At 52.1% G+C, this 20,104-nt stretch overlaps 1 protein-coding gene and 1 long non-coding RNA gene across 7 annotated transcripts in view; one reads left to right on the top strand and one right to left on the bottom strand.

The window, feature by feature from the left end:
- IL16 (interleukin 16) overlaps window positions 1-20,104 on the top strand; it is a 102,508-nt gene that overhangs the window by 60,160 nt on the left and 22,244 nt on the right. For all 4 annotated transcript variants that reach the window (XM_044760336.2, XM_070494159.1, XM_070494155.1 and 1 more), the window contains 7 exons: window positions 4,904-5,046; window positions 6,684-6,794; window positions 7,957-8,071; window positions 13,125-13,198; window positions 13,778-13,988; window positions 16,882-16,999; window positions 18,986-19,118. In XM_044760336.2, the coding sequence (XP_044616271.2) occupies window positions 4,904-5,046; window positions 6,684-6,794; window positions 7,957-8,071; window positions 13,125-13,198; window positions 13,778-13,988; window positions 16,882-16,999; window positions 18,986-19,118 (905 nt within the window). The remainder of the gene's footprint in view (window positions 1-4,903; window positions 5,047-6,683; window positions 6,795-7,956; window positions 8,072-13,124; window positions 13,199-13,777; window positions 13,989-16,881; window positions 17,000-18,985; window positions 19,119-20,104) is intronic.
- On the bottom strand, window positions 6,862-16,825 carry LOC106822523 (uncharacterized). 3 transcript variants are annotated; one of them, XR_011496874.1, is made up of 6 exons: window positions 14,350-16,825; window positions 12,843-13,360; window positions 11,597-11,685; window positions 8,588-8,758; window positions 7,107-7,201; window positions 6,862-7,005 (listed from the first exon to the last, which is right to left on the bottom strand). It is a non-coding gene; the product is annotated as an uncharacterized lncRNA (long non-coding RNA). The 3 variants fall into 3 exon arrangements; XR_011496873.1 differs by having other exon boundaries at window positions 11,602-11,685; XR_006520750.2 differs by having other exon boundaries at window positions 11,602-11,685; window positions 12,843-13,356.

The raw sequence follows: 20,104 nt of genomic DNA, 5'->3' as shown, positions 1-20,104 counted from the left end.
TTGAGTCATTCTCAGCTTTTCACTAACAGGATCAATGTTGTTGGGGTTGCCCATGGAATTTTGTTGGAGTTTGTGGCGCTTTTCCTAGGGGACGTCTAAAGGGCGCTGGCCTGGTGTGTGTTAAGGCCACACTTAGTGCCATGGTGCTGGCTCTGGATCCTGCTTCCAGAACCAATTCTCTGTGTCACCTCCGGCAAGTCCCTTACACTCTCTAAGCCTCATATTATTCTGTTGTAAGAGGCACCATCATTAAATTAATCATCCCCTACTTTTGGACCACCAGTTGCTTTTTTATCACACGTTTTTACTTTCTTCTTCTTTTAGCATAATTTTCTAGAAACGGAGTTTCAAAAGGAAGCGATTCCTCGGACCTCGATCTGTGCTGCCAAGTTTCGCAGCTAACCCTCCAACGGTGTCCGTGAACACCTATTTCTTCCATCATAGCCCACACTGGATTATAATTCAAATTTTTTACTGGAGGTATAATTGGCATATAACACTATAATCGTTTCAGGCGTACGACGTCATGAGTCAACGTACGTATCCTTGTGAAGTCATCACAAAAGGTCTAGTTGCTGTTCGTCACCATGTAAAGTTTCCTGTGTTTTTTCCTGTGATGAGAACTTTTAAGTTTCACTCTCTTAGCGACTTTCAAATACGCAATGCGGTATTATCGACGACAGCCACCATGCCGTACTTTACATGCCCAGGACTTACTCATCTTATAACTGGAAGTCTGTACCTCTTGACCCCCTTCACCCATTTCACCCACCCTCCACCGCCTGCCCTCTGGCACCCACCCCTCTGTTCTCTGCATCTGTGAGCTTGGTTTTGTTTGTTCCTTTGTTTTGTTTTTCAGATTCCACATATAAGTGAAATCATGTGGTACTTGTCTCTCTCTGTCTGACTTATTTTACTGGATTACAATTTTTAAAAAAATTTGCCAGGCAGGTTTTTCCTCTATTTCCCTCTTCCCTGCTTTGCACCCAGGACCATTTGTGGGGATTAGTGTAAAAGGAAAATGTGGGGCCCCTGTTTGAAAATTAATAATTCCCACATGGCGACAGGTCCTGAAGTCTGGGGCTCTGCGCTCCCCACACGTCGCACGCCCACCAAGCCAGCCCTGCGTGTGCCCCGGGCGCTGGCCCTTTCAGGCCACAGGCCCTGGCTCTCTGGTTTCCAGTTGAGTTCAGTCAAGGAGTGGAACAAGGGGAGAGTGGAGGGTGGAAGAGAGAGCCGCTAGGGTATTTCTTCCTCGGTTCCTCCCGCCTTGCCGCTGCAGCTCTGGCAGGGGCTGTGTCCCTCTGTGACTATTAAATCTGGTGAGGGCACCTGCCTTCCGTGGTCCCGGCACTCACCGGGTCTGGTAACGCCATTTCCTCCTTCTGCCCCTTCAGGCCTGGGGACATAATAGCTTCTGGCTCCTGCCAATTCCTGGGAAGCTCAACAGGCCTTGTCATTTCCCTGAACTCTGTCTACCTTTTGTAAATGGCCGCTTCATCCAGTCTTTTCAAAAATTCTAGCTGCCACATTTTCCGTTTGTTGTCAAAATCCTGACCCGTGTGTTTGGCTATAAAGCAGGCGGAAAGAGTTTCTCTCTGCACAGGTGCAGTTAAACGTGCCTTCATTTACTTATTTCCCCTTCCTTGAGTTCACCTATATTCCTATTGGGATGATCATTTCATCATTAATTTATAAAAAGCCTCTTGGTTAAATGAATATTTATTAATATTAATATAATTAATGTTTGGGTGTCAGAGCTGTTGAACACACTTTCTTCAGTTTGTTGTTTTTCTTTTAACTTTTTTTACGCGATGTTCTCATCTTTATATAATCAAATCTATTGATTTTTTTCCTTTCTAATGTTAAAGTTTCTTCCACATCCAGAGAACTATTAAACATTTGACAACATTTTCTTCTGGTTTTTAAATGATTTACCTTTTTTTTTGTTCAAACTTACTATGCCTGTAATTTATTTTTGGTGTTTGATATGAAGCAAGGATCTAGACGGATTTTGTTTTTCTAAATGGCAGCTGATTCCAGCATCACTTATTGGGAATCAGTTTCTGCCCATTTTTAAATTTGCCTCTTTCTGTTTATTTTGTTTCTCTGGCAAATGATTGGCAGTTAGATCTTGAAAGCAAATTTGATAATATTTTTAAAGACGGAAGCTCAAACCACTGACATTAGTATTAAGAATGGTATCTGCTTTTTAAAAAGATTTTATTTTTTTCCTTTTTCTCCCCAAAGCCCCCCAGTACATAGTTGTATATTCTTCGTTGTGGGTCCTTCTAGTTGTGGCATGTGGGACGCTGCCTCAGCGTGGTTTGATGAGCAGTGCCATGTCCGCGCCCAGGATTCGAACCAACGAAACACTGGGCCGCCTGCAGCGGAGTGCGCGAACTTAACCACTCGGCCACGGGGCCAGCCCCAAGAATGGTATCTGCTTTTACTTATAGTCTTTTTATACTTTGTCTTTATACTCACTTGTCATTTGTTTTCTGCCTCTTGCTGTGTGTGTGTAATTAATTTTTGCAGCAATTTGAAAGGTTTACTCAATTTTCGTCTCCACTTCTGGTTTCCTTTAAGGTAAATCAATCAATCACTTAGGTCTAATTAATAAATCAGTTAACAGTTAAGACTATATTTCCCAAATTGTCCACTCTATGAAAGATGGTTATTCATCTCTAGTCCCTTTTCCCATTTATTTTTCCATTTCATCACTCAACTTAATCTTAAATTACAAACTCACATTATTACTTATTATTATACAATCATCACAATATACAGTTTCCCTTTCAAAAACCGTTTTGGCTTTTTCATTGGATTTCACAACCACATTTTGGATGAACTCACTCGACGCTGTGTGTTTAACTGGCCTCAGCTCTCTCCACTCGAGATGGTAATTTTGATGCGTTTCCCTGTGGCTGGAGCATCCTTGAGTAGTTTTCGGGAAGAGCAGAGAGCTGCTGTCCTGCCTCAGCCCGCGTCCACGCAGATCAGAATGCGCGGTGGGAGTGGGAAGGAGCCAGAGGATGGTTGGTCAGGGAGGCAGCTCAACACGTGCCGGCTCTGCCCTGTGGGCCGCCCCACCTGGCCGCCCGTGTGCTTATCCTCGTTCCCCTGAACTGAACCCTGTGCAGCCGCCCCTTTGGACTGCAGGTCACCTGGCACTGCTGTGGATGGAGGTATCCGGGCCTGGTCTCGTCTCCTCACTGACGAGGTGGAGCTGAACTCCGTCAGGGCTCCCGGAGGACCACTGATGGGCTGGCTGCATCACCCGGGAGCTGATAAACACACAGACGCCCCCAGACCCTACCCGCATAGATGTGGACTCAGGAGATCTGGGCGGGGCACTGAGTTCTGCCCCACTTTCTATAAACACTCAGATAAATATGACGCAGTGGCAGATTTAGGACAAGAGCCTCTGTGGCCCCCCTTCCGTGATGTGTCCCTTCCTTCCGGTGCATGGTTTCTGAACCTCCTGGTCCCCCTGGGAGCAACCGGTCCCTGTAAGTCAGAGAGGACCACCTCCTCGTGTGGACGGGCTGCCGGGAGCAGGTGTCCAGGCAGGGAGATGTTTGCTGTGCGACTCTGAGCCCCATGGACCAAGACCCCTGCGTCTCCCCGTCCTCTGCCCCTTCGGGATCTCACACCCCCAGGGACGCACATCTCCTCCTCTTTCCTCAGCCCACTCTGGCCAGTGGCTTCCTTTCTTCAGCCTGTAGAGAAGCTTAAGTCTTTCCCATCCTAAGCACAAAAGCAAACCCAACCCCGGCTCGGACCTGCCTTCCCCCTGCACGATCGCCAATCTCATGCCTTCCTCTCAGGGAATTTTCCACAAAAGCCTTGTCCACCCCCTTGAGCTGAGGGACTCTAGGAGAACCCTGTCCCTCTCTGGGTCCCAGAGCCGTGCTGTCCAGTACAGTGGCTGCTAGCCACACGCTGAGCCCGTGAAACATGGCTTGTCCAAATGGAGATGCCCGGGAAGCGCCCAAGATACACCAGGTTTAGCGATTAAGCACAAAACTGAGAAAGAATGTAAACCGTCTCTTTAATAATTTCATATACTATTTATATGTTGAAATGATGGTAGTTTAGGCATATTGGACTAAATAAAATATATGATTAAAATTAATCTCCCTTGTTCCTTTCGACTTTTTAAATGTGGCCACTAGCAAGTTGTCAACGACGTATGTGGCTCTCGCGGCATCTCCATGGGGAAGCGCGGCTCTGACAGTGAGGAGCTTTCTTCAGCTGGAGGCAGCACAGCAGCGTTCGTGGTCCGATGAAAGGAAGTCAGGGGTCCCCAAAGAAGAGGAAGCCGATTGCTTTGTATTTTCTTAGATGCCCAAAGATTCGAGAGTTGACTCTGCCTGCCGGTGTCTGGTGTGCAGGTGCCTGTGTGTAAGAGGCGGTCACATCCTTTTGGAAGGTTGGATGCTGCCACGGCAGATCCCCAGCTTCCTGCCCGGTCTCTCCTCTGGTTCCACCTGTCCTGGCAGCCTTTGTGCTTTTCTCCTCCTCGCTCCTCCACCGGGATTGAAAGCTCCCCACCGGCAGGGCCTGGAGCTGACATAGCCTCATGGTTTCCCGAGAGCCCAGCATCTTGATTGACAGGTGGGGGATGCCCATCAAGTCTTGTTGGGTTGACCTGAGGCGGAATGGAAGTGGGAGTTCTGTCTGCAGCCTGTGACGCAGAAGACACGTGTCGGGAGAATGAGAAGGCTGCCATTTCTTCCTCCCCCTCCGCGCCCCCGGCCCTGGGTGCCCAGTGGTTCGCACCCACTCTGCTCCCTGGCTGAGGAGGACTGGCAGTCGGCAGGGGCTGAGGTTGTCCTCAGTCGAGCTTTGCTTCTCGAGACCACAGACGATTTCCTCCTTTTTCCCTCTCCTGGTTTAGGTGTCAGTCCCTACTGCCCAGGAGACATTGATTTTCCGCTGACCGAGAAATCCGCAGCGTGCGCTGACCGGCAGCCGTACTCCCTCTGCAGTAACAGGAAGTCGCTCTCACAACAGCTGGACTGTCCTGCAGGAAAGGCCGTGGTAAGGATGACCGGAGGGCCCGGGAGAGGAGGGAAGGGAGGAAGGGGTCCACACGTGGCAGCAGCTGAAGAGACCATGTGGATCCCTTTACTTCACCCACACGGTGACCCCAAGAGGTGTACGAGGCAGCTGGGGCTCGCACCTGTCAGGGAACGCACACAAGCTTGGTTGCTAAGACGAGGCAGCTGGGACTGGAAGTCGGGTCAGGACTCCAAAACCTGTGCTTTTAATCCCTGGGACGTAGTGACATGCTTTGCACACTTGCCTCCGATCTGTAAGACAAGCTCAGACAACAAGGCACGACTAACTCCCTGTTCAGTGTAGAAGCTGAGCCTTGGTGAGCTGAGTGGCCGTCTGGGTTCAGGCATCTCAAAACCTAAGGGGCCGGCATTGGCACCAAGCCCCGTGTGGCTCGCAGTCTGTGCCCTTCCCGCTGTGGTCCTCAGCTGGCGGACGGGAGCTACGTAGACGAGAAGCAGTGTCCCCACACGTGTCGCTGCCTCCCCCTGTGGTCCCCTCAGCCCCCACCACATGCCTGCTGTGCCATCTGTGACCCCACGGCGCCCTTGGCCTGTGGCCCGTCCTCGCTCTCATCTCTGTCCCTGGAAACAGTACCGCATCCTTCAAAACCCTCTAACACCAACTTCTCCAGTGCACGGACCTCACCCTCCTCCTCGTGCCCCTCGTAACACGTCCGCCGTCTCCTACAGCTCTCGGGCAGCGAGCTCGCTGGTGCCCTGATTCACGTCAGTGTCTTGTCTCCCCAGCAGACCGTGGGCTCCGCAGTTAGGGACGTTCGATTCTCCCGCACGGGACACAGGAGACGCTTGAAAATGTCATTCCTCTCTTCCCTTCCCCTCCTTGAGTTATCAAGTTTTTCATTCCCAAATGGGAAGCGTTGGCTGTCCAGTGTTAGAAAGAGATGGCTTCCGAGGGACAAGTGATTTCATAGAGGAGGAAACTGAGGCACGGAAGAGTTAAGTCACTTCCACAAGGTCACCAGCTGATAATTGGCAGAGAAAGGAGAAGAACCCAGGCCGCAGGGCTCCAAAGTTTAGGATTTCACCTATAACCTGAGCCGTGTTGTTCTCCAGGAGGCAGCTCGGTGGCACACGGAGTAGACGCCTACGTGGCAACTTTGCTTCTCCTGGACAAGTGGTTATCACCTGTCGGCCCCCCTAGAACTTACGTTCTGAGTCCTTAATGCTGTGGGTTCTTCCCCCTTGTCTGCCACCCTAGGCCCGGCACAGAGAGGTGTCTCGGGAAATGTGTCCTGAATTCCGTCCTGGGCATTCTTGGTGCCTGGCTTCCCACCCTCCACTTGAGGCTTTGGTGATGGGGCTCACTGTCCTGGGGCAGCGCCATCTGTGATGCACCCCCGGACCCGCTGCCCCGGGGAGCCTCTAGCTGCTGGTCTGCAGGGAGGTGGGGTTCTCAGAGCCAGCTCCGGGGACCAACATCAGCTGCTCTCCGGCGACCTCCATCCACACCTCATCAAACTCGTCCCGGGCATCAGGCTGGGGCCCTCAGGAGAGAGGGCATCTGGGCCCTCTCCCTGGCTGGGCCGGCCCCTTCCAGAGAGGCATGCGCTGCCCTCCCGCTGACTCCCCATCTCCCCTCCCTGGTCCTCATTGCAGGGCGCCTCCAGACCAACACGGTCGCTGAGCACCGCTCAGCTCCTGCAGCCCTCAGGGGGCCTCCAGGCTTCCGTCATCTCCAACATCGTGCTGATGAAGGGCCAGGCCAAGGTAAGCGAGGCCCGTGCGGGCAGCAAGGACTGGAAAAAGCGCGGTTTTTGAGACGCTGTCGTGTCCAGGGCAGGAGGAAGACGAGAGGGGCGGTTCTGGCTCACGATTTGGAGGCACCGTGGATGCAGAAGGAAGGACAGCCGGGTTGGCCCCTCACAGCTCACAGGGGGCAGTTGTTCCCAGTATGATGCTTTCCAGGAGTTACGTTCACCTGATGGTTAAAATCAATCATTTAAATTGTGTCTTAGTTCAGGCTGCCATAACAAAAATAACACAGACCTGGGGGCTTCACAACAAACATTGGTTGCTCACCGTCTGGAGGCTGGAAGTCCAAGATCAGGGTGCCGGCAGACTCAGTGTCTGTCGAGAACTCCTTTCCTGGTTCATAGGCGGTGCGTCCTCTCTGTCTGCACGAGGTGGAGGGGTGAGGGAGCTCTGTGGGGTCTCTCGTATAAGGGCACTAATCCCACCGTGGGGGCTCCACCCTCATGACCTCATCGCCTCCTATAGGTCCCACCTCCGAACCATCACATGGGAGCTCGGTTTCAACATATGAATCTTGGGGGACACACGCATTCAGTCTGTACAAATAGATTTCTGCTTCCTGATTTTGCCCCCACCCTTCGGGTGTCGGCAGCATAATGCAGGGACCCTCATCTAGGTATTAAAAATACATACCACCTGCTACATGTCGATCATTCAAAGGTGTGCAATGCTTTTGCTGAGATTAGCGCTTCTCTCATCACAGGAGAGTAACTGCCCCCAGTGCTGACTTTTCCCCAAACAGCCCCTCTCTCTGATGAGAAATCCACAATGCTTCCCCCCCTCGAATTTACGTAGAAGCATTTTTAAAATAGTTGACTTTTAAATAGTTTGCGATGCCCAGAAGAAGGAAAAATGGAAAAGGGCACCAAAACTCAGGCAAAGACGACCCAAAATGGTTTATGTTATTTTGGGGTGTATACAATGTACATTCAGGACACAATTTAAATGATTGATTTTAACCATCAGGGGAACGTAACTCCTTTGTTTAGTCCTGCGACCGAGACCAATGGCACTCTCCTCCGAGTCCTTTGTTCCGGGCTGGACCGGCCCTGGGAAATGTAGGCCCAACGGACAACAGGGAACACTCCCAAATTCGACCCCTCCCCTCTCTCCCCAGGGCCTGGGCTTCAGCATCGTTGGGGGAAAGGACAGCATCTACGGCCCCATCGGAATCTACGTTAGAACCATCTTTGCGGGTGGAGCCGCGGCAGCCGACGGACGCCTACAGGAAGGTAGGTGTCCCATCCCTCAGGGGACCAAGTGTGGGACTCGAAAGCGGAACCGCTAGGCTGGAGGAGATGCCGGCAAAGCCAAATCTGTCTGGAGTCTTTAGAATTCTCTGGTGTGGACTCTGGGGTTGGCGGGCAGGGGCACATCCCCCTTGAAGACTCCGTCATAACTGGCGCGCTGGCTGTGTGTCTGCCCGCTCAGTCTGGTCCGGCTGCCAGCCTGGGACAAAGACTGAGGCGTCTGCCTCTGCCCCCTCTCATCTCACTGCTGCCTTTCCCTTTCCTTTCGGGGTCCCCTCTGGGCTGCTGGCATCCAACGACATCCCCCTCTCTTCATTCTCTCTGCCCTCCCCAACCACGGCCACAGGGAAACCAGGCCCAGCCCTTCTAAGGAGCTGAACAAACATCCTCCATGAGCCCACTGCATTCTAGGCTCCAGGAATATAGAGAATTATCAGACATGGTCCCTGTTGTGAGGAGCTTGTGGTCCCTCAGCTGCCGTTCCTCCTTTCTGCCCACCTTTCTCCCGTCAGCAGCCTCCTCTCGGCTCCTTTGTCTCGTTGTGGGAGGGGAGCACCTGGCTGAGCTGGCAGCAGGGGCCTGGGTGCAGAGCTGTGTCCTCCGCGCCCTGTGTCTTCTTGTCCTGGAGCGGCCGGGCTTTCTCCCCACCTCCAACTGCACCCCGAAGTCCTGTTTGGGTTATTGGGCAAGAGGCTTGGTCTGAAGGGGTCTCCAGGTTTCAAGCAGGAGGCAAAAGTCGGGGGGGGGGGGTGGGCGGTCACATCAGAACAAAGCCACTGCAGGCCAGACACTGGGTGACACAGGGACGTTCGAGAAGTGGTTTCGCAGCATCCCTGCTCTTCTCTGTCAGGCCGGTTTCTGTAGCTGTGCTGGGATCCTAAGTGCCTTTAGTAACCTAACTTGTTTAGGGTGGAGATGGCAAACCACAGCCGGATCTGGCCCACCACCTATTTTTAGAAACAAAGAATGGCTTTTTTTTTTCTTTTTGAGGAAGATTAGCCCTGAGCTGACATCTGCCGCCAATCCTCCTCTTTTTGCTGAGGAAGACTGGCCCTGAGCTAACATCCGTGCCCACCTTCCTCTACTTTATATGTGGGACGCCTACCACAGCATGGTGTGCCTAGTGGTGCTATGTCCATACCTAGGATCTGAACTGGCAAACCCTGGGCCGCTGAAGTGAAACGTGCGAACTTAACCACTGCACCAACAGGCCAGCCCCCAAAGAATCGTTTTTATGTTTCTAAGCGGTTAAAAAAATCAAAAGAAGTTTTGACTCTCCCGCGGCATGTGAAGATTAAATGAAATTCAGATTTCGGGGTCCATAGAGAAGCTTCACGGGGCCCGGCCGTGCTTGTTCATTTACCTGTTGTCTGCGGCTGCTTTTGTGCTACAATGCAGCATTGCGGCAGAAAACACACGGCCTGAGGAAACTCCAAGCGTGTGCTATCTGGCTGTTTACGGAGAAAGTCTGCCGAGCAGCATGACGCAGAATTACTCGTGTGGATCTGTTGTGTGGACAGTGGGAGCCTCCGAAGCTTCCTACAGTTGGGAGGGAGCAGCTATGACCAGAGCTTAAGGTGATTCAGGAAGCAGAGTGTGGGAACGGAGTGGGCTGGCAAGAGACCCAAAGCAGAAAAACCAGTGAAGAAGCTGTCGTGAGAGCCAGGCTCCAGCATCTCCGGGGCTGCGCATGGCAGTCACCCCGGGAGGCGGAAGATGCTGGTGGGAGAAGTCATGACCTCCGTGGAGACGGCAAATGAGGGGTGAGTCAGAGAAAACCTGAAAGTTTCTGGCCTTAGCAAACTAGAGAACGACGACGTGTTAGGAGAAAAAGGAAGACAAATGAGGATGCTTAAGTTTGAACAGCAGAGCGGACGGCGAGGTGTCCAGGTGACCGCTAGGTGGGGCTGTCCAGCAGGCGAATGAAAATTTGGGCAGCAGCTCAGGGAAGCGAGTAAGGGTTGCATGAAGATTTTGGGGTCATGGACAGTTGGAAAGTAGCTGAAGTTACAAGTGGATGAAGGAGGCAGGGAAGAGAGGAGAGAGGAGAGGGCGAGGCCGGGTCCAGGGGAAAAGCTGAATCTAGGAGGCGGGCGCAGAAGAGGAGCGGGTGAGAGAGAGGAAGACAAGTGGGCTCAGAATGCTGAGAATGTGCCCTTGTTTACTCCATTATCTTTTGTACTTTTCTGTGTTTAAACAGGAGGTGGGGGAGGAGTCAGGGTGGCAAGAAAGGAGCGTATTGTGTTTTGTTTTCTTTCCTGAATGTGAGCCTGCCCAAGACAAGCCGCTTCTTTTTTCTTTTCTTTTTTTTCTGGGTATTTGTCTCCCTCAGTTAACAGCAATCGTGAAATTCCAGTGAAGACATTCAGCTAGTCCACAGTCCTTGATTCTAGCCTCCAGGAATTGACCGAATCGGTTTCTGCAACTTCTTCCAAAAGTAAAGTTCAGAATCTGCCCCTGAGTTCAGGGGGGATCCATCAGTTGCAACACAAGTTGGGTGCACAGGTCAAGGGTTTATTTGTACTCCCTTTCCAAGAAATGATTGTGCAAGGGTTATTTGGCAATACTGATGTTACTCACCTCCCACCAGATATAGTCAAACAGGACTAAGGACTCTCTGAAGAGGCTGGGGTTGGGCTACGTGGGCCCCGTGGGGACAGACGATCCAGCAACTTGAAGTTGAGCCTCTCGTGGAATTATGAGCGGGCGTTTCTGAAGCCTGTTCTTTGTACGGCCCTCCTTGAGCACGTACTTAGTCCTATTTTGGTTATTTTTAAAAATTTGTCTCTTTTCACCCCTAAGCTTGGAATCTCACGAGGACGAGGACCGAACCTTTCATTTTCACTCTAGTTTTAGCAACCTGCCAGATTACGCTGATCTGAATCCTCCCCCCGCCCCACCTCCATTTTTATTTTCAACATGTAGACATGGTGGATAAAGCAGCTCATCTGAGCGCCAAAGAAAGATGGAGACGCCCAGCTGCTGGAGAAAAAGGAAACAACTCTGCATCTGAGGGCGGCGAGCTCAGGCGCTGATGGTGTGACGGCCTGGAGAGCCGCTGCCTTAGGGCCCAAGGGTCAAGGGCTGGGACTCGATGCCCACGCGGGCGCGGACACGAGGCCCTGAGCCCATGGGGGCCTCTGAGAACATGCATACGGCCTTGATCTAAAGGGCTGCCCCTCACGCGAAGCCAGCAGGCCCCAGAGAACCGATGAGGACACTTAACCATGTCCACAGCTCTTGGGTGGGAAAAGAATATCTCCCACCAGAAAATTCAGACCCAAGCCTGTGTCACGTCTGAGTGTGCGGGCCATGTTCCCAGTCTCTGTAGACTGCAGGGATCCCCGAGCCGAGAAACTAGTGTGAACACTTGTCCTGAACCAGTGACACCCTTGGGGCGCCCACGCCAAGTAAAGGGAAAACGATTTGGTAGCAACTTGGGGCTGTGGGAATCCCACAGAGAAACAGGCTCCCCTGAAGAATGAGTTCAAAATAAAGATTTCTTACTGTACCAGGAAATGTCCCCCATGGACGAGAGGCAGCAGCAACAACAGACGGCAGGGTCGGCCCTCAAAACCTTGACAGTCCAGAACAATCTAAAAGAGACAATAGAATTACTAGGTTTAAAAAGCTCTTTGAAAAGATAAAAGAGGGAATATAAACAAAAGGAAAGACCAGAGAACGATGAAAATATAGGCGGATATGAAAAAAATAACATAGAAATTTAAAAAAAAAACAATCATTGAAATAACTCGATGGATGGTTAAACAGCCAATTAAATGCAGCTATAGGAGAATCAGTGAGCTGGACATTGTCCGGCAGACCACACAGAACAGCACAGAAGAAAACGATGAGCGTCAGAGAAACAAGGAGAATAGGCTGGGAAGGTCCAAAATGCCTGTCATAGGAGTTCCCGAAGGAAAGAACGGAGCGAACGAGAATAGGCTGAGACATAAGGGCTAAGAATTTTCCAGAACTGCTTTGAGGCACGAAACTTCAGGGTGAAGAAGTGCCTGGCAGATCATGGGGAAAACTCAGACTTATCAAAGACAAAGAAGGGAAAGGTCTCAAAGCAATCACAGAAAAGCGATGGATTATCTACAGTGGAACCATAATTAGGTGAGGGCCGATCTCATGGATAACCATCAGGCCAGAAGTCCGTGTGCAAAACGGCAGTTGCCTCTGAATTGCCCAGCACGGTGTGGCATACAGACAAAGGCGCCCCGTTTGTGTATTAAGTAGATTGAATGAAAGGGAGAAAGTGGTTTCTGACAACACGACAATGGATTTCTGAATCAGGAGATGTTATTCTGTTAGGTGTAGGGTGTCGTGAAGAAATGACTTGGGGTAAAAAGAACCGAGTCCTGATTCTTTTTACCGCGTGACTTTGGGCTTCTCCGAGCTCACCCTCCTCTCCTGTAAAATGGAGCGAACTTGCGTTCTGAAAACATCGCCTCTGACTCACACTGACCGAGTGCTTTGCAGGCCTCACCTGGAATTGGCCCTGGGGACGTAGCATCTTATAATTCAGAGCCCTGTCCCCAGGGAGCCGCCAGCCTGGAGGAGGCAGACTTCCACAGGTCACTGATTGCCATGTGGGGCGATGGGTGTGCTCATGGGGGCAGATATCGGGGGCTGTGAGGGGCACAAAGGGAATGAAGGCAGCAGGGGCTGGAAGATGAAGAAGGGGCAGGTGGAGAAGGTACGAGAAGTACGTTTTAGTTGAGAAAGTGGCACAGAAATAAGCACTGACCTGCACAGACCGTTGTGGGAAGGCTGGCTGTGCTGCGTCAGAGACCGTCCCTGGGAGCAAATGGTGTGAGGCCGGGCGGACGTGACACCCAGGGGTGGGCAGGGACCATGCTGCTGCCCTGCCCGCCTCTCAGGGGCCAGCTCAGAGCGAGGAAGGGTCCTTCACGGTGCTTTGTGCCTCGTACAGAGGCTGGGCAGGTCGGCGAGACCAGAGTCCCAGGAAAAGACATTGCCCCTGACCGGGAACCCTACTCTCAGCTGCCATTTCTCTGTCTCCCGACAGGCGATGAAATCCTGGAACTCAACGGTGAATCGATGGCCGGACTGACGCACCAGGATGCCCTGCAGAAGTTCAAGGTGACCACCTGTCAGCAGTATGTGGCCCAACGCTGGGCCTCGGGCACAGGAACCGGCTCCCAGCATCACGCTCCTTCATTCAGCCCTACACATTCCAAACCTCATCCTTCACGGGGGGCCCAGCTGATGCTGATCTTGGCCCCATGTTGGAAAAAGACCTGACTGGGAAAATAATAGTGCAATCAGGATTATTGCAGGGGAGGTGTCAATTATTTAACATTTATAAGGACTGTTTTAAAACATTCCATGTATTTATATGGATATATTTACAAATCTGTTTTAGGTTTTTAAGACAATCACTAAAAGATATTTTTGAGTCTCTATCTAGTTTTTTCAATTCAAGACGATCTGGCATATACATGTATAGAAGCAGGTATGTCATGTGATATGTTCTATCTATGGATATACATATAGACATGTGTCATGTATATGTTTGCACACATTCACGCATTGCCCTCTCCCTCTCACACATGTGCACACACACACACACACTCCCTTAAAAACTGTCCTACTACTGTCACTCATGGAGGCCCATGTTCTTCACTCGCCCCGGGTCACTGCAGCTCTCTTTCTTTGCAGCAAGCCAAGAAGGGGCTCCTGACGCTCACGGTGAGAACCCGCCTGACGGCCCCCCACGCCCTGGGCGGCCCCCTGTCTCCCCCGCTGAGCCGTTCCCTGAGCTCCAGCACCTGCGTCGCCAAGGACGGCAGCGCCTTCCTCCTGGAAAGCCCCGCGGCTCCTGCCAGCACCGCCAACTATAGAATCATGCTGGAGGTGTCTCTGGAGAAAGGTAGGGGGGCCATGTTCCAGAAGGTTCTGCCAGGTTCCGCCATCCTCCCTCCTCCACACTCCCACCTGGGCCTGCCACCGCTGAGGCTCCCAGACTTCCCCCGTCTGGAATCAGTCCAGGAACAGGGCAGGCCGTTGTCTGTTAACAGATTTTATGGCTGAGCAGCGAGGTCTGGTGCTCTGTTTGTTTATAGAACCCCGTCCGTGCGTTCTGGTGCAGTAGGTAAAATAAAGCAGAACAGAGCAGACACAAAACCACACACACATGCACCGAAATGATGGACCAGGAGATGAAGCTCTGCAGCTCACGCTAAGGGACCTTGGGCAGGTCACTTCCCCGCCCTGAGACCCTTTTTTCTTACCGTGGCTGGAGAATCAAGGTCTTTTCCAGCTCGCGCATTTGGGGATTGACATCCACTCCCTTCGCCACCCCCGGTAGGCTGCTGACTTCAGGGGGCTCAGCAGGCCCTCTCTGCCACAGTGAGAGGGAGCCGAGCCATGAAGGTGCAGAGGAGGCGGCTGGCATGGAGCTGGGCTCCAGCAGTGGGATCAGCACGGATTCTGGGCAGAGAGGGCAGGCCAGTGTGGCTGCGCGAGGCGGGCGGGGTGAGGAGCGAGGGCAGAGTGCCCAGCGGAGACAGACTCTGCAGCTGGATTCTCTTCTCATTGCAACTGCAAGTCCTTCAAGGATGTCCCAGCAGGGGAGTGGCGCAGTCAGGTTATGCTTTAAAAAATATCTCCTAGGTTCCTCTGGAGAGAGTGGCCTGAAGTGTGACAAAGGCAGAGGCTGGGGAACGAGGTGCCCCCCCTGGCTTGGAGAGCATGGGAGATGGAGAGGAGAGGGCAGGTCTGAGAAATATCACAGAAGTGGGGTGAAGAGGGCGTATGACTGGTTCCTTGCCTCGGGCCTTGTCTGGCGCATGTCTCTGCTCTGCTGGACTGAGAGCCCCCGAGGGCCACACATGTCCCAGCCTGCAGGTCTGGCCTGGCGCCTGGCACACGTCCTGGGCGCACACGGGTCCATGCAGGCACGGTGCCGACAGCTGTCTCCAGGGTTCCCGCCATGAGTCTCCTGAGCAGGCGAGGAACGTGGGGAGGACCCAGCTCTCCTGCCCTCCCTGTCAGGCTCTGTGGCCCAGTGGGCAGCGCCTGGCCTGGGAGCGGTGTTTGCTCTGATCACGGGCATCAGGCACGCTGTAGGCAAGGCTTTGTTTGTCTCATATGACGCAGCTTCTTAATTCCCACCCCCAGAGGTTTTGCTTCAACAGTGTTAGTGGTAAGGCCCAGGGGTCTGCATTTAAATAAGTACCCCAGCGATTCTGGCGCCCACTGGGCTTAAGGACTCTAGCTCTAGCCAGAAAATCTGGACTGTGGTCTGACCTTTGTGGTCTGCGTCATAGCCCGAATTCCTCATTCATAAAATGGTTGCTCTCCCTCACCCGTGGCGTTCCCCGTGGGACCGCTGGCAGGACCAGCGTGGGAGGTGGAAACATTCAGGAACGTGCTTTGTAAACCATAAGTGCGGGAAGAAAGCCCCTGGAAGGTTGTTCTCCTCCTCCCTGGCCACCCCTCTAGTCCCTCTTGCTGGTGGCTCCTAGTGTCCAGTCCTGTCAGAGCTGGAGCACCCCGGGCCTACTCCCCACACACCCTGGGGCATCAATCCAGGCCTGTGGGCTGGACACCACCTCCATGCTGCCAATTGCAAACACTTGTCTCCCACCATGCCTTCCTACTGGGGTCCGGATTTGTCTATCCAACCTCCTACTCCACACGTCCACTTGGGTGCCTTGTAGGCATCTTGAGTGCGTCATGGGCAGAACTGAACACCTGTTTTGGTAAACGGCACCATCGTCTCCCCAGTCATTCCAGCCAAAAGAGCTCTGTTATTTTTATTTTTATTCATCAAATGCCCATATTTAATCCATCAGTAAGTACCTTCAAAATATATTGCCTGTGTATCTAACTCTCCCCATCGTCCTTCCTGCCCTTCTTCCTCCTGCCCCCCAGCCCCTCCTCGCTCCTCCCTTCCTTCTCTTCTTCCTTCTTTCCTTCCTAGTCTTTCTACTGTTGAACTTATCCCTTCAAGGTCCAAGCCGCCGTTGTCTGGCTCAGTAGAGCCTCGTAACTGGTCTCCTTGCTTCCGTTTTTGACCCCTCGCGGTTCTTGCTCTTCGCGGCAGTCAGTCGTTTGTAAAAGTTGAAATCGGATCGTGTCGCTCCCTGTTCGAAGCTCTCCGGTGGCGTCCGCTTCTCAGCAGAGAATAGTGTCCTTTCACTGACCCACCTTGTTTGCAAAGCCCCACGTAAGCCGGCCCTCGCCTGCCTCCCCTCCGTCATCTCATACACCCTCCCTGTGACCATGACAGCCCCGTTCCGGTTACACTGGTCTCCTTTCTGGTCCTGACACACCGCACCTGTCTTCTTGCCTTCGGGCCTTTCTTTGCATTAGTGTTTCCTCTGGGGATGCTCTGCCCCCACTCCACATCCCACGTTTCTTCTTCTCATTCATATTTTAGCCTAAATGTTGCCCCTGTGAGGCCTGAAGTGGCCATCCTGGTGCTTTCTAGAACATTCCCCATTAATTCTCTGCATAGTATTTATCGCTCTCTGACATCTTTCTCTCCTCCCTTCCTTCCTCCTTCCTTCTTTCTTTCTTTCCTTCCTTCCTGGTCTTTCCCCACTTGAACTTATCATCCCTTATCTGCCTGGGTCACTGTTGCTGACCCCAGGGCAGGGTCCACACATAGTGGGTGCTCCATAGATAGGGGTGGGACGAATGCCATACTGATTAAGGGACAATGACTGACCCGTGACCCCCTTTGGACACTTAACGGACGAGCATGAACCTGGGACAGCTCAGGTGCGAGTCCCCACCACCTCCCATCTCCCTTCCAGAGGCCGGCGTGGGGCTGGGCATCGGCCTGTGCAGCGTGCCCTACTTCCAGTGCATCTCCGGCATTTTCGTGCACACCCTCTCTCCGGGATCTGTGGCGCATCTGGACGGACGACTCCGGTATGCCCTTATTTCTGTTTTTGGAAAGACCCAGATTTACAACAAAGGAAAGAATTCCTTAGAATGTCAGGAGACCGACTCGGAGACAAGATATTTAGAATGATCCAGCACGAGCTGGAGCCTTGTTCCTCGAAGTGTGGTCCCTGGACCACTGGTGGGAGTTGGTTAGAAACGCAGCATCTTAGGACCCTCCGTGGAATGCTGAATCAGAACCTGCATTTTCACAAGACGCCCCGGTGTTTGTACGCACAGTGTGGTTTCAGAAGTATAGTCTCAGAGAACACCAGTCTGAGATGGAAAACATGAATTCAGATTTAACTAATTCGGAATTTATAGTGACATAAGTAGGAGCCTTGATGAGGTTTACCTGTGTCCTCCATATGGAAAATAAAGCTTCCCACGCAAATCCAGAAGTATGAACTCAATTTGAGGCACTCCAGATATATTTCTGTACAAATAACTTCTGAAAGAAGTACAAATTTAAATTTTCTTTTCAATAAGTGATCTGAATTTGGTGACAACATTTTATCCCAGTTTGACTTGTTGCAACGCTTCATACTCGGTGCAACGTTCATGTATCGTGCGTCTTCTGTCATACGGCAGGTCTTCACATATGTCTTTCCCACGGGGTTTGGGTTTTGCTAAATCGGAAGAGTTTTGCCGTATCTTTGAAGGTTTTCCTGCAGTTGCAGTATATTCGAGGGAGAGCCCTGCCTAGGATGGTACCTTGGTGGGGCTTCCGAATTAGAGATGGGTTTGCTGCTGTCACGTGCAGGAGACTGACAGCTGCCTCGCTGAGCTCCTGTCCTGTTACCTGGGACACAGTTGCAGAGTCAGAGTGATGGCCTTAGTCCCAGTACCTGCAGACGGAGTCCTCTCTGCTAGAACTGCAGCCGGTGGGGATGGTTCTGGAGGCCTCCTCTTTCCTCGGCTGGGGAAACCTAACTGAAACCGTGGTCTTCAGTTACGTCGATGGAGATGTGCACGTTTTTAGCAAAGGTGGAGGGGGAGCAAGTCAGCAGATGCAGGAGGAGGCGGCAGCAGCCAGAGCAGAGGAAGAGTGAGATCAGCATCAGGGGACTTGCCTTCCAGCCCCGGCCCCGATACCCAGCTAGCCCAGGGGTCGGCAAACTGGGGCCCACCACACGTTTTTTTAAATAAAGTTTTACTGGAACACAGCCATGCTCACTTGCGTACGTATTGTCTGTGGCTGCTGTTTTCACGCTACCACATCAGAGCTGAGTAGTTGCGACAGAGATGGTATGGCTGCAAAGTCTAAAAGATTTACCGTTTGGCCCTTTCCAGAAAAAATTTTTTGATCCCTACACTAGGTCTTACTGAGGAGATAATTTCACCCTCTGTGCCTCAGTTTCCCCATCTATGAAACAAAGGGGCTGCATTGTACAAACCCTCCATGCATTGATGCAACCCTATTTTTTCCATTTCGTTGTTTTTTTTCTGCTTAGGTTGCCAGTAACTCACTTCCCGCCTTACAACAGGAATGAACTCCATCGCCTTCTCTCCTTATTTCTTTTCCCGAGAACCTCAACTGCTCCCCTGTCCGGTTATTTCTTCTTTCCTTTTTAGCACATACCATCCGTCCTTCCTCCTAACTATTCTCCAATGGGGACACTGAGGCCCAAAGAGAAGACATGATTGGTTCAATCATAATTTGTTGGTTAATTGGTTAAACCATGCCCTCAATCCTGATGGAGGGTAGTTCAACCAGAAAGGGAGGAGGAGGGTTACAATTTGTTCATGTCCACCCACTCTGGGTAGGAAATATCTCCCACTGGGTGGTCGCACAGCGAGGGGGTGAGCCGTGCGCTGGTCTGTCTGCCCTGTTCTGAGCTTCAGCCAGGTGCCTGAGGAGGTCTACCTAGGGGTGCGATTTTTAGGTCTCATCCCACAGCCCAGGCAGGAGTGGGCCCCCAGGGGAGCCGCGTTGACTAGCCCGCTGACAGCGTCCTGTCGGTGCTTCTGCAGGTGTGGCGATGAGATTGTGGAGATCAACGATGCCCCTGTGCACTGCATGACGCTCAATGAAGTCTATGCCATCCTGAGCCACTGTGACCCCGGTCCCATCCCCATCATTGTCAGCCGACATCCAGACCCACAGGTAACACCCCCTGGGGCTTACTCTTGGAGTGCCCAAATTGGAACAAGAAATGGATGAAAATGGAGACGTTGCCAGTTGGGTTTGGACCTGAATTTCCACAACTTGTTCCAAGCGTCAGCAGTAACAAACGTCTGGAGCAGGGGTCCACTGACGAGCTCCTGGAACCAGAGGCAATTGGCATTAGCTTAGGGAAGCTCTTGCAACTGGGTTACAAGCTCCTGGGCAGGAAAATATAGACCCAGGGTCCCTGCTTGCAGATGGGAGAGATTCATTCATCCATCGTCTAGTGGGTACCCACTACGTGACTGTCTGGAGCCAGGCACTGAGCACACAGGCACGAGAGCACACAGTCCTGCTCTCCCGAAGCTCCGGGTCTCGCTGGAGAGATGACGCAGAAATAATTGCAAACAGGGTAGCCAGTACTATGGGAAAACAGGGATACAGAAGGGAAGGTTACATAAAGCAAGAGATACCAAACTGGTTTTTCACTGGCAAGGAATTTGAGGAAGGTCATTCCAGGCAGTGGGAACACAAAGTTCAAAGCTATGGAGCGATGAGGGACCTGTCATGGAAGGAGTGATAGGTTCTGTGGGGCTGGACGTAAGGTACCGGGTGAGAGTGTTGAGAATGGAGTTCGACAAGGCATTGGGGTTATGGCGTAAAGGGCTTTAAACAGGTGCTGAAGAGTGTGCATCTCATTCTGTGAGAGTGAGGAGCTGGGGCGGGTCTGTGGCTGTAGACGGAACGGGTCAGATTTTATTTTTTTCCACCTTTGATTGCACTGGCGAGGACAGGATGGAATAGGGGGAGCCTGGAGTATGTACGAGGAAGGAAACAGATGGTGCAGGCCTGCCCTCAACAATAGACGTGGGAAGAGAACAGAGAAGAAGAGGCAACACTTGGGAAGAATCGACAATGCGTGTTGGCTGCTTCGCTCTGGAGTGAGAGTGAGGGGACAGCCGAGGATGATCCAGGCGTTTTCAGAT

This window comes from Equus asinus, chromosome 2 (genome assembly GCF_041296235.1).
Source record: "Equus asinus isolate D_3611 breed Donkey chromosome 2, EquAss-T2T_v2, whole genome shotgun sequence".
Lineage (NCBI taxonomy): Eukaryota > Metazoa > Chordata > Mammalia > Perissodactyla > Equidae > Equus > Equus asinus.
Note: the sequence above shows the minus strand (reverse complement) of the source record. Positions and strands in the feature narration are given on the sequence as shown.